This window comes from Ammospiza nelsoni, chromosome 18 (assembly GCF_027579445.1).
Source record: "Ammospiza nelsoni isolate bAmmNel1 chromosome 18, bAmmNel1.pri, whole genome shotgun sequence".
NCBI lineage: Eukaryota > Metazoa > Chordata > Aves > Passeriformes > Passerellidae > Ammospiza > Ammospiza nelsoni.
In genome coordinates this window covers 11,527,927-11,546,222 of record NC_080650.1, presented here as the reverse complement: position 1 = coordinate 11,546,222, position 18,296 = coordinate 11,527,927, and the positions used below count along the sequence as shown (strand labels likewise).

Here is an 18,296-nt window from a genome sequence, read left to right as displayed (position 1 = left end):
CACCTGTGGCAGCACTGCAGTTTTATAAATACTCATGGCTCATTCCTCCCCCCTCAAAAAAAAAAAACACCCAAACAATATATCCACTCGAGTCTACAGGAAGACTTTTATAAAAATAAAATTTACATTGATTATCTTGACAAGGCCACATCAATGTTTATAAAACTCCATTAACTTTAGTATTAAAAAATATTTTAGGAAGAGCTGATATAATTAAAACATTTTAGTCATGGAATCTTAGGCTCATCCTTAAAACATTTATTTCTAGAAGCCAGGAAGAGGACACTAGTGTTCATGTGGTTTCCATCCTTCAAAGAAAAAAGTCATTATTATAGCATACAGAAAATATCCAGTTAGGATAATGAATGTGCAGCCAACTGGCCCAATATGAAACCAGGATGCAAGGAAGTAGATCAGCAGCAGGGAGATCAGAGTCCTGTAGCTGGCCAGAAACCTCAGGCTGATCCTGGGTCCCCAGTTCTGGCTCGTTCTGTCCCTCACCACGGGGCTGTACCTGATTTTCTGTATGAGCTGGGGGTTGGTCAGGTGGTAGCGACACAGTCTGCCAACAAAATCATCCCTGGAGCAAAACACTTCCATCTGATCTGCAAACTGAGGGAAGAGGCATTTAGAAGTTACTTTATGACAGCATTTGCAGGAGGAACTAACTTATTTATGATTTTCTTAATATAGAGAATGAGCATTATAGGGATCAAACTGCACTTTTTAACAGCAGAAATGGTATAAAAACCATTAGGTATGAAAACACAGGGCAAGTCTGCACTAAGAAAAGAATTTACTTTTCCTGTTTAGAAGCATTCACTATGAATGTTACTCCCTTGTTCATCAACCATGAGTCCCTTAATAAATCACAATGCAATGTTTTGTGTAGGAAAAGCAGAATGACAGGTAGAGAAGCAGGCTAATACTACTAGACAACACCCATCTAGACCACAGTGGAGAAGATGGAGTAAGAACAAACCAAGTGTCCCACAGGTACAGGTGAGGTGGAACAGGAACGTGCAGGGGGAAGGCCAGGAGGAGGAGGAGGAGGAGGGGCAGGGCTGTGCTCACCCTCTCGTTGAGCGCCGAGGACAGGCGGAACAGGAGCCGCACCAGAGCCGCGTTCTCGTAGCTGCGGATGGGCTGGAGCTCGGTGTCCCCCTGGTACTGCAGCTCAAACCTTCTTAGGCCATTTATGATCTACAAATGGGAAAAGAAACACCTCAACTTGCAGCTCCCACCTGAAACAGCTTTGTACTGGCACCTCTCAGCCCCAGGTAAGGTGCATTTCTCTTGTATTTTCAAGAACAGCCCAGGCAGTGATTTGGAGTAGTTTTTCTCTCACCTGGTACCTGCCAAGGGGGGTGAGGATGAGGCCATTCTCACTGGCAATGCAGTCTGGAAGCTGTTTCTTTCCATTCTCATCTTGAGCTGTCCCACACTTCATCATCATCTGGGTCAGCTGGGCTTCACTCAGCTATGCAAGAATAAATAACACACTTCTAAAGCAGGTGTGTTTGATCCACCCTCTATTTAATTTATTTCTCACTTCACAAACTCATTAGCCTTGGAAGTCTTTGACAGCCAGCTCAGATAACAAGAACTGTTTAAGAGCACCTCAGTTAGACATTAAAATGAGATAAACCTCTCCAGATTTGCTTGTTCTTTTCCAGTTCTAGATCAGTGCTCTGGTTTGTATCTCCCTTAGCTCCCAAGGAGTATCAAAGAGCTGTCTCCTAGGGCAATTCTGTACAAGGGAGTGTGGCTGCAGAGAAAATAATCTATTATTTTCAAGTTTAACAGTTTGTCCATAGCTGCAGTTGTATTTTTACAGCTCTACATTTAGAAGATACAGGAGAGTTTTTAAAACTGCCTGTTTGGAAACAAGAGGACACCTTGGTATAAACAGGTTTGGTGTAAATTATACAGTCCAGAAGAGTCATCACTTAAACAAAGTAGGTTTGATACTTAGAAATTCAAAACACCTGATTCCATCTACATTGAAAATGGCAAAGTTGAGATGATGTTAAAATTTACTAGCAAGGTCTCTGGACAGCTTTGTGACCCCACACAGTACAAGAGACACAGATGTACATTTGACAAATCCTGACTTTTGTTCTCACTGCCAAGTTCTTAGAAAGATGTTACTTACCTTAAAGATCTGGCACAAATACTCCAGTGCCTTCTCTAAATATTCATCTGTCTTTTTGATGCTGTCCTGCCCAATTTCATCAAGGTCATTGCCTGTGTAGGAACCATTCATGTCAGATGGTGTGAATCTAAACCATGAGAAGAAGGACTGGCTGGCCATGGTCTCTGCAGAATGGTCTGATATGGACTTTGCTGTCTGCTGTGCCTGACAAATTAACTGGGCCAGTTTTAACACCTAAAACAAACACCAAAAATTGTGTGAGATGAAGATAAAGGACTAGTAAGCATCAATACATGGATAAAACTGTGCCTTGACAGCTGCAAGTGAGAGCAATCCCAGCAAACCCACTCCCTTAGTGCATATGGGTTTGTGCTGTTAGCAGGATTTCCAATAGGGCAGAGGCAGTTCTGTTGAAGCATTTAAAAAACCTCAGAGCTGCTTAGGTTCTTCAGCTGCTTTTTTAATTTTTCCTGCTGATTTTGTCTGAGTTGCTGGTAGGTACTGATGAATCAGAAGATCACAGTAAGCATGTTTGAGAGGAAACACCATGTCCTGCTCCAAGGCAGCAAGCTGTTACATTAACTTATTATTTATCAAAGAGAAGCAGATTTTTACAGCTGTGCTGGACTGAGACCCCTCAGGGTCCAAAAGCAAACTAAATTATTCAGTAATGCAGGGTGTGAAGCTTTCTACTTTCAGCTTCTGATATGGATGCTCAGCACTGAGGAACATCTGTCACAGTAGAAAGGCAGGTGCAAAGGAGCTTGTTGCTTACCAAATTCCTGACTTCTGTGCCAAACATCTGTTTGTACTGGAAATCCTGTCCTTCCAGGCTGTAAACATGACTCTTCACCTTAAATGAGGCATCTGTAACAGCTGGAGACCGTGATGACAAAAAACTCCCACCAAGAGTGGGGCTCATAAAAAGTCGGTGTTGCCGGTGGGGAATCACAAGTTCTGGCTCCAGGAATAACTGTTCTCCTGGAATTTGAAAAAAGAACTGATGATGGTTGCATAACACTGGTCTTGCAGGGGAAGGAGGCCTTAATTAGTGTTCATTACTTACTTCTCTCTGCCCAGAGCAGGAAATGTCAGCCTGCACTTAATGCAGACCATACAAAGCAGCATTTAAAATTCGTAATATTTTTCAACAAAAGGCAGGGGAGAAACATACTTCAGATATTGATACTTGTCAAATCTCACCACTCCCAAATTCACTATATCCTAATTATCCTGAAATGCATGCATGACTCTTTTACTAAGTACAGAGACTTTCAGAGATATATGAAGTTTAAATCTTGAGGTATGTAATGAAATAATACAAGTGTAAGAAAAACTGACAATTCTAATTGGGCTCTTTATTCTTTAAAGAAAAATTGTGAAATGCAATCTATGGTGATTAGAAGAGAACTATAGACTTACTAAACCAATTGAGACACATTAATGAAGACAGATTTTGAATGGGAAAAGAGCATGAAAAATGGGAGAGAAGTGCACTTCTGCTAATGAGATGAGATGCAACTATTGTGAGGAAAGATTGAGACAGGACAACAGAAGATGTCAAAGCATCCTTTTACCTTTGAGGATCATTTCAGCTAGATTGGGCTGAGCAAAGACCTTTGCTACTCGGAACACCATGAGGGCATTTTTTGGACTGACCAAGTCTGTCCGAAGAGCTCTGTTGAGAAATCCCACAAACAGCTTGGTGTACATGAGCAGGTTCTCTTGAATGAAGGCAGCCCTGTCAAAGTGAGTACAGGATTTGTGAGTACAGCTATTTAAAGAAGTGTTATTTTGTCTTCTATCAAATAAGGCACTAAGGGAATGTTTTATACTGTCTCTGGAAAGATGGTCAACTTACATTGAGAGAAAAGAATACTCTCAGAACAAAAACTAGTGTTCTAAGAAATCATTCTCTAGGAATAACTGAGGAATTTAACTCAGGTTGGTGCACAGTTCCTGAAATCCTGCTGTTTCACTCAGGTTTGGCTCAGATCAGCCCCAGCTGCTGCCCTCCTCACCATTTCTCTGAGACGCTGCGAGGCAAAGGCTCCGTGCTCTGCGGGGGCTTCTCGGGCGCGTACCTCCAGGGCTGCAGGTAGCTCAGCCACATCTCAAGAACCTGGGCAAAGTCACACATAAACCCACATGAGTGCCAGGACTTTACTGGAAAGAAGGGAGGAAGGGTTTTTTGTTGATTTTTAAATTTGTTATATAAAGTTTACTGGTCTAGAAAAGAGAGATGACCAAGAAACAACAACAACAAAAAAAGACCAAGAAACAGCTGCTAAACAGCAATAACTAATAACTAGTTCTAGTAACTAATAACTAGTCCTAGTAATTAATAAGTAGTTCTGTTGAGTACAGACTAAGTGGAGAAGCAAGTACATACTGCTCTGAAGGAGGCATCCAGAGGCCAGTGCCCAAAACAGTGCTGCAAAAAGATATAAAGCTTCTCCTGGACAAACCGAGGAATCACAACCCTGCAAAGAGATTCAAAGACAGTCACATACATAAAACTGGTAGCAAATTTTGAAAACTAAACACCCAACCCAGCACACTTCCACAAATGCAAATAGAGAAAGAACTGAGCAAAATTTGTTCCTTTTAAACTGAAACTACTTCAAGCCATTGAATTTCAACTCAAATTATTAAATACCAAATACTAAACTAATTTTGGCCAGAATTCTCTGGTAGCATTTTCTTTCCTCTATAGACTGGTGCAATAGCTGCTGCTGAAGATGCCCTCCCTCAGAGGATGTGAAAAACATAATCCATTAGTTCTCATGTATTTTTAATAATGTACTTCTCTATTTAGCATCAAAACAGCCTAATTCAACCTCTCAAGGAAAGCTGAGATGTTCATGGAGAAAGCTCAGCTTTCCAGTTCTGTACATTTCAGAGACATGCTCATGTACCAACCTTTTAAACTCCTCCAGTGGGCTGGCTGTGTGGGAGTGGGCTGAAGGGGAGAGAGGCTCTGGTTTCAGGCTGTTGCTGAAAGCATGCAGATGTTTCACAAGCAGTCTTACCACTAGCACGTGCTCTTCAGTGGGCTTGAATGACTCCTGGATTCAAAGCAAAAGAGAGGCACTAATGAGTGTCATTTGCTAAATGTCCAGGGAATTCAGGAAAATTATATTCTCAGATCAAAATACAGGAAATGCTCTTTTCCTTCTAGGTTCTTCACCATAGTTTGGTGCCACCTGATTTTGGACAGGTTTGCTCCCCAGGAAAAGCTGCATCAATCTTCTGCCATCAGCTCACTAAGAAACAGCAGCAAATTTGGATTGTAAGAAAAGTTATCTACAGTTCTCTAATGCACTGAATTTTGGGCCAGCTTTAAAGAACAGAATAACTTGTACATTTTGACTTACCCTTTTCTGAAAAAAGAATATTCAGCCTTTCATTATGGCTACAAGTTCCTTGCTGCAGAAGCACAGCAGGTCCTTTGCTTATACTCATGGCTGGCTGTACTGAGTTCTCCTTCCTAGGCTGGTACCATCGGCCTTACAGGAGAGAACAATCCTGGACAGTTACAGTAAAACAGGAACTGGTCTGAGTCCTGTGAGATCCTGTTGGTTCCAGCACCCTCAGGGGAGAACAGCCTGGCTGGGAGCAGCACCAGGAGTGATGGTGAGCCACAGTGATGTTACTGTGAGGAGTGTGACACAGCAGGGAGGTGCACGAGGCACAGAAGTGCTGCTTCAAAGCACAAACTCCACTGCTGCTGTAATCTGCTCTAAGAGTAGTGAGCTAATACCAATCCACCACTGAAGGCAGATTTGAGATTTGTATTCTGTTTCACAAAAGTTGAGAAGAATGGTGTACATGAAATGTAACTTACAGCTGCAAATATAATGGAAAGTGCTGGAAAGGTGTGTGGGATTAGCTGCAAGAAGTTTCTAGTGCTTGAGGCAGGGAGGGAGTGTCAGTGTCAGTGTTTATGTCCTCTCTCAGCAATGCCTGAGGCACAGCAGATGCCTTTTGAGATTTGAGATTCTGAACACACTGTGACATTCACTGCAGGCTCCATGACAGACACAGCCCTGCAGTGCAGCCAGGCCTGGGACTCTCCTAAGGGAGGGAGGGTTAAACCTTTACCAGTTCTAATGAAGGCTGGGCGTGTTTCTGACAGCTCCAACTTGTATCAGCACATTTCCCACAGTCCTGATGAGTTTATGCAGAAGGTAGAACTCCAAGAAGCTGTGTGGTCCTTGGACCAGGATCTCCACAGCCTTTACAGAGGCTGAGTACTCTGCTACAGGCCTTGAAAGGTGTAATTTTAAAAGCCCCAAGCCCCCCCTGAAGGTACCTTTGGAATTTAGAAAACCACCCTATTTCAATACAGCATTTTGGGTGATGTTAGTAGTTTCTCCACATACAATTTCCTCTTAGCCTGGATCACCACCATTGTGAATGTCACTGGTCTAAAAACTACTTTTCCCCAGAAGTGTTTTTGTTGTTAAACCTTTTTGTACAGGATGGATGTGTACCACCGTTAATTCTTAATACAGTAATTACATTAATATAAAGTAAAATAGATTTAAGGTAGTACTTTCTGTGTCCCTTTCTAAACAGCACCTTGAGATATCATAGCACTTAATTAAAACAAATCAAAACAAAAAAAAAGGATTAAAGAGCAGGGAAATGCCATGTAGGGCTAAAGAGCTTTACAGTACATAAGCTCAACCCTCCCCATTCCCAAAATGAAGACCCAATGAATAAAGGGCTGAAGTAGGAAAAGAGGAATCAGCAATCTGTTCCAACAGGAATGTTTTTGCATGCACATTTCCTGAACAATCTGCAAATGTACCACTTGTGCTTTTGCAAAAGTGGACAGCCAAATTGACATTGCCACCACAAATTTAGTATTATCCAATGACATTTCCTTGGCTAAAAACCCCCAGATGTTACCTACCTTAATCTGGGTGACAGCCATGCAAATTCTGATCTTTTCTTCCACGCAAGGTTTGATTAAATGACTACTGAGTGAGAGGCAGAAATCTGCCATTGGTGGAGACAGCTTTGGTGCCAAAAAACAGCATAGCTGGTAAGTCTTACATTGCAAAAATGCATTTTTAGAAATACAGTTTCCAATCAGTCCTCATAACATGCTAGAGTTTAACTCTTTTCTCCATCACCTTTGCTAACATCTCTCAGTATCAGTTTCACTGACCAATTTGGTGAATTTCAATGCAACGTTCCCAATTACAAAACCACACCTTGGCAGAAGGAGCTGCTGTACAGCCAGCACCAATACACTTGGCAGATTATAGGATGGAACAAGATTCTTAAAAAAGGAAACCAAATGAAAAGATGGTAATACTTGGTATGCGTGGAGGGCCTGGTAGCTGGATTGGGCAGGACTACCGTGGTGTTTACTGGAGATACTGAGTCGGTAGTGGAGAACCTCCAGCTGAGACAACAGAAACAAAAAGGAAGGGGGGAGGGAAAAAAGGAGAGAAGAGAGCAAGAGAAAAAAAAAGTGAGAATGAACCCAAGGAAGAAGGGTGGGGGGAAAAATGAACATCACAAATACAGTCAGGGACAACATATCACAATAACAACTGCAGCCACAGTATCCTCTTCTTTCTGGTGTTGAGTAGATTGATTCATAGTATTTCTTATCCACTTAGAAATACAACTGGGAGCAAGTATCAAAAAATTGGCCGCTGTCTTTGCTGAGCTCAGAGCAAGGACTAGTGGGGGATATGGAGCTTTTGCCAAATAAATTTCCCATTTCAGAAGCGAATTGAACTGCAGCAACAAGGATTTACACACTGTTTATTAAAAATGGAGTAAGAGGGCAATATTCTGCAAGCTTTTTTACATTTGTTTTGAAAACTTTGTCATTTCTTCCTGTTCTGCTGGAGAAGCACAGTTTGTATGTGGAAGAAGTTCAAATTGGACTTTCCTGTCCAGAGAAATCCTGTGTCTTCTCTCTACTAAAGGCTATTTGTGAAGGGTGCGGGTCTTGTGAATTTCCTCAAACAAGGAAATTACTTTTGCTGTGAGGGAAACATTACACATCTAAAAAGGCATAGATATACCTAGCACAGGTATGCTGATGCAAAAGGCACCTTGCCATAACAATGAAGTCTCTGCAAGCCTCAGCCAGATCCCTTTTTGAAGGAACAACCTGATCAGCATTTTCTGACTATGACAGTGAAGAGGATACTGTAGCAACAGTGACACACATGTATGAAATTAATGAAAAAACATAAAACAAAAAATGTACACTACACAGACCCCAATGACTGTTGTCAGGCATCTAAACTAACTCTCCAGATCACACCTCTGCTGTCTTTAAACAGCCTCTACCCCATCTCCTCTGCTGCCAGTTTGGCAGCTTCTGGTTCCACACCCTTGGAGTGGCAGGATGGTTCCTGCAGGCTCCCCAAGAGCCTGGGCAGATTTTCTGCTTCCAGACTGACTCCCCTGCCACAGGAACCTGCAACCCCCTGGATTTTCATGGCTGTTCCACATGCAGTGCTGGGGGCTGAACACCTAGCTTTGGAAGGTCAGGAAGCATGACATAAAGTTTGATCAAACTACTTCTTTTTAAGTTTTTCTTGTGGTAACAGCAGAAGGGAATAGGAAAAAAGCTGCTGCACACTTGGACTCTAGATCATTAGAGAGAGAAAAAACAAACAGACAAAAGAATTGGAAAATAGTTGAATTAAAAGGGAAAACAATGACAGCATAGCAAATAGCATCAACCTCAGGTTCGTAGCAGATCCAAGAAGATTTCAAAGCTGTAATGTGTATCTTCTCAAAAGAAATTGTTTACTGTTCATTCCCATTCCACTGCCTTCTACTTATAAAGGGAAGTCTGTGATGACATTACCAAGGCTTAAGAAAAATCTGTGACTCTCCTTCTCAAGAAAGTTACTTATCTGAGATCTGTTTGGCCCATGACAGCAAACAAATCTGGCTGCTGGACAGAGTGAGCAAGTTCTGCAGAACCTCACCCCACCTTCCAAAACAGACATGCAGCCATTTCCTACCAGTGATGGTCAAACAGCTCTAGATCCAGCACTGAACGTCACTAACTCCCTTCCTCCCAAGCACACACAAGGCTGGATGCTATCAAGTGAACCTGCAGAATTGTCAATAATTTAAGAATAAGGAATAGGGCCATCTTGGGTTTCCAGTCAAGGTCTTTAATGCTTGTGCTAAAACAGAGCTTCTGCTTCTGGATGTTCTACTTGCTCATCTGAGGAACTACAAGGCAGCCTGCTCTCCCTCAGCCCACCCAGACTACAAAGCTCAGTTTAAGCATCACAGGCTAATGAACAGTCCTGCCCTGATCTGGAACCTTTCCTCAGTCCTGCAAGAGAGATCCTTCATCCATTCATGTATCTCACGGGGAATTCCAGTCCCCCATTCCACTGCTCCACCCCCCCCCCCCCAAAGAGGAAGACTTCCTATTTTACATGTTCATGATTACTTCCCATCAAAAATGAAACTAAAATACCATCAGGGAGTTATGGCCTCAGGCTGTGGCTCAACACACCTTGTGGAGGATCCTGAAGTGCTGATTTCAGAGAACTGTAAGCTCTACCTAGGCCCTACTCCACCATAAGGTGCAGAGTCATTGTCTGCAACTGCTGCTCCCTAGTGCTAGAAGAAAGCATCTGAAATACAGAGGGTGAACAGAGGAGAGAAGTTTAAAGCAATCATCATTTCTGCCCTAAGCACAGCGCTTGATGCACAGAGACTGGACAGACAGACAGACCAAAGGAACTTCAAGCAAAGCCTTTCCATCACAGGTGCACAGCCATGCTGCTGGGAGTCCCAAGTGGAGACTTTGCAACATTAGTGAGTTAGCATTTTGACCTCAACTTTGAGAGTAAAAGACAAAACCCATCACATTTCAGCTCTCCAATGTTTTTCCCTAGCAAAATATAAATGTGTTTTATTTCATATCCTGTGGAGTGAAGGATTAGAATTTTTCAGTCAACTCCCATATTGCACTTCCACACAGGAATAAATCCTGAGTAGCTTTTATTATTTCTCTCCCCTTCTATGAAAGTCCCACTGTGACCCAGAGGGAATTCAGAGGATCAGAATTTTCTCCTTCAAATTCCCTTTACATTTATAATGCCTTCAGTCTTAGCCTCCCCAACACTTACTCACTTCTTACATGCAGTAGTTTGTTACTGAACAGGCCACCACAAACTGCTTACAACAGTGCATTATCTGAGCAAGAGCTTGTCAGATAATCCAAATTCTGCAGCTACAGAACTGCTTCTGACACCATTATGGTGAAAAGCATATTTTGGAACATGAAACAATAAAAATAGCAGTTTAGAAAGATTTTTTAAAATTTGGATTTAGGTTAAAAATGGTTATGGATGTTAGAAATTACTAATTGGTATTTCAGTAACAGTTGCTATCTCTGCTGGAAATCAATTTGGGCTATTTTTAGCAGTCATGTTGCCCCAGTGGGATTTAACACAATGGTTTTATAGTGGCATCTTCTCAATCATTAATACTTTGATGTTCAGATTGTTGTGACCATCCCACAAACTCATCTTGAACAAAAAAAAGAAACAAAAACAGAACAAAACTAACACAACTTCTGCAATGAAGGCAAATCTGGATGACACACTTATTCACAACATTCTTTGTAACTGGATTATCAACTCTGGCACACTTATGTAGCTACTCTGGTAAATTATTTCTTTCCTTTGGACCAATACACAAAAATAAATTCGGCACACAACAGGAGATTTACCCCAAGGTAAGAGCTCAACCACCAGGTGATGTTCAGGAGGGCAGTACAAACTATTACCTTGACGTGAGGGGACTGCATTTTCTGATACATTTCCAGTGAGTAATGATGGAGCCACATTTCAACAAAGATCTGTAAAACAAATATTTTCTCAGCTAGGGAAAGAGAAGTAATCCCACACTGTCAGTCAGAAGATAATATAAGAAAGACCACAGTATACAACTTGAAAACTAAGCTGTACTGGCAAATAGGCAGCACCTATTCAAGATGTTCCAGGTTATGCCAATGGCTGAGATGACAAACTCCCAGCATCTGCCAGGCATCAATTTGTCAGCTCAGCAGCACAATAGGAACTTCTTTCAGAATAACTGCTAAATCCAGATTTTCTTTTCCTTCCCTTGATAATGAACAAAACCAACTTGGCTGTGTTTAACCTTTGCTTTTGCAGTGGTGGTATAAGATTTAAAAAAGAAAAGTGGTGTAAGATTTAAAAAAGAAAATCAGATGCAGAAACTTTTCCAGAAAAAAATACTCAAATGCCTTAGATCCTTAGTCTAAGAAAAGGTATTAAGTGCCTTTCCAAGCTACAACTTAACACCTCACAATGGTTCTTTGTTGCAATAACAGGAAGCAGCAGCTGCACTGCTCAATTCCAAAACCAAGCTAAAGCAAACAGGCCAATCTGCCAGTGCTTTAACAAGAAGAGATCCCTCAGTGAGCAGGGCATTTCCTTCCTTAAATGGCAGGTACCTGAAGCAGTGTTTCTGATCTCCAGATCTCCTGGGAGGCTGGGTCAGCGTTCACAGAGGGCTGGTGGGCAATGTGCCTCTTCAGCAGGCTGGTGTGGTGCATGCCATAGGAGGAGAAAGGCACTGCTGGGGACCTGGAGGACAAACGCACGGAATGACACAGGTCAGGAGGGCTTGGTGCAGCACAGGGGGATGGAGGGATGCATCATTGTTTGAATCAGTATTTTATACACTTTGAAACAGTCTTTCAAACTGCATAATTGATTGCACATTTCAAACTTCTGCAACTTCCTGTAATTACCAATTACTTCAACTCTAACTATAACCAAGCACTGCACCACTGTTCCTATGTAATAAGTACATACAGATGAAGTGTGGAGGTGTTTTCTATTTGATTTTATTCCTGTTGAAAATTGCAATGCAAGATGTTTTCCATTACCATCTGCATGGCAAATTATCTTTTGTCAAGTGGGCAGTTTGCTTTATCTCTCTCTCTGAGTGATCACAATCACACCTCCCTTGGGAGGGGACATTGCTGATAACAGCTATTGAGTGTCACTGCATGACTGATAAGAACTACAGCATCCCATTGGGAGATGTGAGCCCAGAGGGAGGAGCCAAGCATTCCTACCCAGATATAATCCAGAGGTTCTGAGACACCAGCACGGCTTCTGCACTGGATTCCCCAGAGGAACAGCAGCTGCCTCTTCTCCCACTGGATCTTCAGAGGAAGAATACATCCTTCTCTACAGATCCCCCTGCTCCAACAGAACCACCCCTGACACTGCAGGAGGGCTGAGCCACAATTCCAATGGCACTGCCACCAACACCCTGACCCACAGGGTGTCAGGTTGGGTTCTGACTCTGTCACTGTTGTTCTACTGTACTGCATTGTTTATTTTATCCTTTGATTTTTTTTCTTCCCTATTAAAGATCTGTTATTTCCGGCTCCCACATTTTTGCCTGAGAGCCCCTTAATTCAAAATTTATAGCAATTTGGAGGGGTGGGGAGGGTTTAAATTCTCCAAGTCAAGGGAGGCTCCTGCCTTCCTTAACAGACTCCTGTCTTTCCAAACCAAGACAGTTCCAACAAGCCATATTTTGCCTGCACTGTTCCCACAATTTGCCCCTGACACTGGAGCCATTACCTGGGAGTAGGGGAAGGGATGGCTCCCCCAGGGTTTGAAGAAGGTGGGGGAAGGACACTTCCTTCTGTGGGCAGGAAACACTTGAGGTATGTGTCCACCAGGATGAAATAAGCACTGTTGGAAGGGCTGACATGATGGGTGGCAGGTGAGTTCTGCAAGAGACACACAGATGTACCTGGGGTTAAACACTGCTGCTTTAAGGCAGTGCTGAGGGTGATGTCAGACCCCCTCAGCATAAAAAAGCAGAAGCCCAGTGTTAGAAAGGGTGAACTGGCAGCAAACACCCCTGGAGCAAAGGAAAATGAGCTGTGAGAGAAGGGCTGCTGCAGCAGTGACTGCAACCAGGCAGAAGAGAGGGAACAACAGGCAGAGGAACCAAAGAACCACAGCCCACAGCACCACACTGTGGTTCTGACTGTAGAGAAATCCTCACTGGGTACAGGGGGACAGAAACCATTTGGAACCCACTGCCTGCTCCTTGCTGCCATGGCTGCTCACTGGTGAATCCAAGGGAGGTACTTTGTTTATTATCCAGTCTTGGATCACCAAGTGAACCAAAGCAATAAAAAATTCCAACAGAACAGATGAAACTGCTGTTAATTTAGCTACACAGCACCCCAGCAGGCTCTTAGAGTATTATAGAGAAAGGCCAATACTATTTTAAGGGAAAAAAATGTGAAAGGTACTTACCTTCTGTGTAATCAAACTGATTGCAAAGTAAAACATGTAGTATTCAAATGGATCTGGAAGAACAGAGTTAAGGATCACATAATAAAAAGCAGGTACAGCAGTTGGATATTGGCAGGTGCTGAATAGACACCACATTGGTCCTTTTCAATGCTAATGTACCTTGCTAGAGCTTTTGTGCAAATTCAGCCTAGGCTTCTTGCTCTGCAGCTGGCTGAAACATTGGTGATTGAGGTGTTCTCTGTGTGACAAAGTGTTCTGTACTCCTGGCACATCTGACTACTTCAAACTGAAACCAGCCCAGCTACAGCTACACTGCTTCCAAAAATGCAAAGTGAACGTGCCCTTTTCCTGCCATATTGCATAAACTACAAGCAGTTACAAAAACAAAAATTGTGAAATACAGGCTCTGCTGAGAAACACTGGGAATTTTGTTGTTGACTTGATTAAGGCCAGAAATTTCTCTAAGAAGGGTTTATAAGAGGACACGTTTATTTTAAATTGTAAATCTAAACATTCCTAATCAGCCTAAACTCTCCAGCATGACCATGATTTACCCCACATAGATAAGAAATGTTTAACAGAAACACTCATGATCTCTCAGTTTTAGATATTTAAAAAAAAATAATTAGATACTCAACAATTAAAAGGATACTAAGAGCCAAATTCAAACCTAAACCCCCAGATGAAGGAAACTGGACCTTGTTGTGGTATAAAGAACATTCTGGTAGAACTTGCTCTTGTATTGAAGCCTTCACAGGGCCCTGAAAGAGAGAGTAAGGAAATGTTTATAATTTCATTACAGAGTAATGGAACATTAATCTGGGTACTCAGCATACTGCAAAATATGTTTTCAGATAGTGAGATTGTGCATTCCAGCATTCTGGGGTGATCTGTACATTCAGCTCAGTGATTTTATTGCATTGCAGGAGTTCTGTGCCCAGATGCAGGGTTGGACAGGGAAAGTTGAAGACTGTCAACTTTCTCTCTGAAAATGAAAATTCAGTATTTTCTAAATTTAAATTCAGTATTTTTTAAAAAAAGCCTTTACAGTAATTTTCCCAGTTGGAGTGGGAGCAGCAGAGTATTGGTGTTTGGCTGCTGCTTTTGTCCAGGTAACTGAGGTGTGTACCAACAATTAGCATTTACTTAAATGAGGTTTCTGTTTGTCAAAGCCTGTAGGACTATCTGAACCAATTTGCAGACAGCATGTGGGTGGTAGCAATAGAAGAAACACAGCAAAACAACTCTGCAGATGAACAGTTTTGCTGGAAATGTGACACTTCACATCCAGGACAGCAGTCAGACCTTTAACACAGGCACACAGCAAAGGCAGGGAAGGCTCTGCCCTGGGATAAGCTTAGAAAATGACTTTCAATCCTGCAACTACCAATAACCACACTGTTGTACTACATGGATTCTTACACCACACAACTCCCTCTGGGGACAGAGTAAGAATAACAGTGCAGCTTTCTTGGCTGAACACACACATCCAGCTGCTGAGAACCACAATCTCCCAGAGATTTTATGGCTGGGAACTCTCCTGCTCCACTCAAGAGCCATTTCAAGAAATGGATCTGCTCCAAACCTGGAGCACTGAGGCCACACTTTGGCCTGCACTGAAACGTAGGTACAAAGTGCAGGCAAATTTCCACCAGCTTCCACAACAACTACATTCCCTTGTTACAAACTATTCAGTTACTCACTGGAAGATATGAGACTGGGAAATCATATCTGTACTCTTCTGCTTGGAGTTTGTAAACCAGCTTCATCATTGGGCCACTGCAAACAAACATCAGAAAGTGAATCCCATGGTAAATAAAAACCCCTCTGCTGCCTCACTTCTGTGAGCTTAGTCATCCATTTCTTAATCTGTGCTGAAATGAATGAGTTCACCTGGGATCCAGGAAATCCAGAGCCACAGAATATTCATTAGGGTTTGTTCTTCCCTGCAGGCAGCGAAGGTTCCAGCCCACGATGATGCCATCCAGGCTGCCAAAAATGCTCTCCACCAGCCATGGGAAGATGCCATGGAGTTCCTGCAGGGAAAACAGACACAAAGAATTGATGTGCACAATCCCTCACTTGGACAATCTCTCCTGCATGCACTAGAACACACAGAGATATGTCAGCCATTTATTTATGTCTGTTTCTGGGTTATCACTGGGCAGACTGTCCATTCAAAACATTGCACTATAACACGGCAATTATGGGAGAGCTATCCTGATTTCTCATCAGCATCATTTGCAGTTATTTGCCACATTTCAAAAACAAGTTTTCTTTGTAAACTGAGGCTGAAAGGTGTTAATGAAGATAAGTGAAACGAAACAACACTATAATGACTAGAAAAGGTTCTTAATTCTTGGCAACCCTGCATTCCCACTGTTTCACTGGAGGTCCCCCAAACCCAGAATCACAGAATCAGTTAGGTTGGAAAAGAGCTGAGACCATCGAGTCCATCCTGTGACCAGACACCACCGAGTGAACCAGACCCTGGCACTGAGCACCACTTCCCTGAACACCTCCCTGGGCAGCCCGTTCCACACAGATTGTCTTGATAAGACAGAGAGGAACAATCTAAGCAGTAATATAAAAACCAGTTTCCCTGAATCACGCCAAGCAGGGAGGTCCTGGAGAGGCAGGGGCCGCTCACCTTGGCAGGCAGCTCCTCGATGACCGTCTCCAGATCGCGGCACCTCTGCGCGAACGGTTTGTTGACACAATCCGCCTTCAGCGTGGCCTGGCACAAACCACAAGGGAAATGCGATCACGGCAGCCGGGCAGGGCAGGATAAGACAGCACAGCACCTACCGCGGCCATGACCGCCACAATCCCCCCTCAGCATTCCCTCAGGACAGCACCTAACGCGGCCATGACCGCGCCAATCCCCCTCAGCATTCCCTCAGAACAGCACTCACCGCGCCCATGACCGCGCCAATCCCCCTCAGCATTCCCTCAGGACAGCACTCACCGCGCCCATGACCGCCACAATTCCCCCTCAGGACAGCACTCACCGCGCCCATGACCGCCACAATCCCCCTCAGCATTCCCTCAGGACAGCACTCACCGCGGCCATGACCGCCACAATCCCCCCTCAGGACAGCACTCACCGCGCCCATGACCGCCACAATCCCCCTCAGCATTCCCTCAGGGCAGCACTCACCGCGGCCATGACCGCCACAATCCCCCCTCAGGACAGCACTCACCGCGGCCATCACCACCACAATCCCCCCTCAGCATTCCCTCAGGACAGCACTCACCGCGGCCATGACCGCCACAATCCCCCCTCAACATTCCCGCCACACCCGGGGCTGCAGCGGCCGGGACAGCAGCTCCATGCACCGAGACACCGCTGAGTGCCCGCCCGGCCCGGCCCGGCCCGTCCCGTCCCTGGTGCATTCCCCCGGCAGCAGGAGGAGGAGGAGGAGACCGTGTCCCCGCACTCACCAGCAGGAAGCTGGGCTGCTGCAGGTGCGGCCCGGCCATGCCGCCGCTGCGCTCCCGGCCCTCAGCGCGGACCCCGTTCGCTCCCCGCGCCCGCGCGCCCCTTGCGCGTCACGGCCCGCGCGGATGACGTCACGGCGGCGTTGCCATGGAGCCGGCCCGCGCTGAGGGCGGGCAGGGCCGCGGCCGTGGCAGAGCCGGGCAAGGGCCCGAGCCGGGAGCGCCCCTCAGCGATCACCGAGGGCACCCAGCAATCCCACCCTGTGCCTGCCTCAGGGCCTTATCCAAACACTCCTTGAACTACGCCAGGTTTGCCCTGAGGAGCCTCTTCCAGTGCTCAGCCACCCTCTGGATAAGAACCTTTTCCCAGTATCCAGCCTAAACCTCCCCTGGCTCAGCTTTGTGCCCTTTCCTCGAGTTCTGTTCCTGGTCGCCAGATCAGTGCCTGTCCCTGCACTGCCCCTGTGAAGGTGTTTGTGAAAAACACTAATCACGTTTTTAAAATTTTAAATGTTTAATAGTAATAAAATGGTTATAAAAAGAGTAATACAAGTAGAGTAATAATAATTTGGACAATTTGAATTAGGACAATAAGAGACAATAGAGACAAAGAGTTACGGACGTCCGGGTACCTTTTTCTGGGCAAAATAAGCCTGATAAAGGACACCCGTTAACAGAGGATTAACCCTTAAAAACAACAGCCTGTTGCATATTCATACACCTCATACATGATGCATAAATTCCATTCAAACACAGGATTCTGTCTGCTTATTGTTAACTTCTTCCTCTGAATCCTAACAGCACCTTCGAGGCAGGAAGAAGTTAATTACTTCTGAGAAGAGAGCAATAAATTCTTTTTCTCTGAAAAATTCAGGTGTCCTGTGGCTGCTATCTCGCTGCGAGTCCTTTCTTTTAAAAAAGTATCCTACATAGCATAATTTCTATTTTAACATTTTCTATAACCTAAAACTATATTTAACACACTACTTAAGAAAATTAACACAGCATCAATTTCTAACATAGCACATATAATATTCATTTGAATATTTGCAAAAAGCCAGTCATAAAATAGGCGTTTTTCAGGGCTGTCCTCTGCTGGGTGTGATGTGTCCTGGTGGGATTCTTGCCGTGTCCTACACGTCCCTTTGTAGATATAGAGTGGCTGTGAGTGAACACTGCTCCTCCAGATGGGGATAACGAGCTGCTTTAGCTCCAGAAAAAGCTCCTGGACCTGATGGCAAGGATTCTGCTGTGTGTTTACTTGGCTGTGAAAGTGTCAGGAATTAAGGAAACGTAGAGCTGGTGTGTTTTCAGTGGGTGATTATAGTAAAACAGGAAATCTCCGACGTGAGGAATGATTGGTGTCTGATTCT

The 18,296-nt window shown here is 44.0% G+C and overlaps 1 protein-coding gene across 2 annotated transcripts; it reads right to left on the bottom strand.

Moving 5' to 3' along the window:
• Positions 1-87: 87 nt before the first annotated feature.
• Positions 88-17,020, bottom strand: SMPD4 (sphingomyelin phosphodiesterase 4). 2 transcript variants are annotated; one of them, XM_059484930.1, is made up of 19 exons: positions 16,927-17,020; positions 16,133-16,219; positions 15,376-15,518; positions 15,186-15,261; positions 14,135-14,243; positions 13,483-13,535; positions 12,793-12,944; positions 11,646-11,778; positions 10,956-11,027; positions 7,485-7,574; positions 5,078-5,223; positions 4,548-4,638; positions 4,177-4,277; positions 3,733-3,896; positions 2,931-3,136; positions 2,156-2,389; positions 1,349-1,480; positions 1,075-1,203; positions 88-612 (listed from the first exon to the last, which is right to left on the bottom strand). In XM_059484930.1, the coding sequence occupies exons 1-19, from the start codon at positions 16,963-16,965 to the stop codon at positions 286-288; spliced, it is 2,484 nt and encodes an 827-aa protein (XP_059340913.1). In that variant the 5' UTR covers positions 16,966-17,020; the 3' UTR covers positions 88-285. The 2 variants fall into 2 exon arrangements, with proteins under 2 accessions (XP_059340913.1, XP_059340914.1); XM_059484931.1 differs by lacking the exon at positions 7,485-7,574 and having other exon boundaries at positions 16,927-17,000.
• Between the last annotated feature and the right edge of the window lie 1,276 nt (positions 17,021-18,296).

Coding starts and splice junctions, on each gene's coding strand:
- SMPD4 (XM_059484930.1), bottom strand. CDS start 16,965: ATGGCCGGGCCGCACCTGCAGCAGCCCAGCTTCCTGCTG. Junction 12,945..13,482: donor TCAGTTTGATTACACAGAAG/GTAAGTACCTTT, acceptor TGTCTCTTGCAG/AACTCACCTGCCACCCATCA. Junction 11,779..12,792: donor ATCCCTTCCCCTACTCCCAG/GTAATGGCTCCA, acceptor TTTGTCCTCCAG/GTCCCCAGCAGTGCCTTTCT.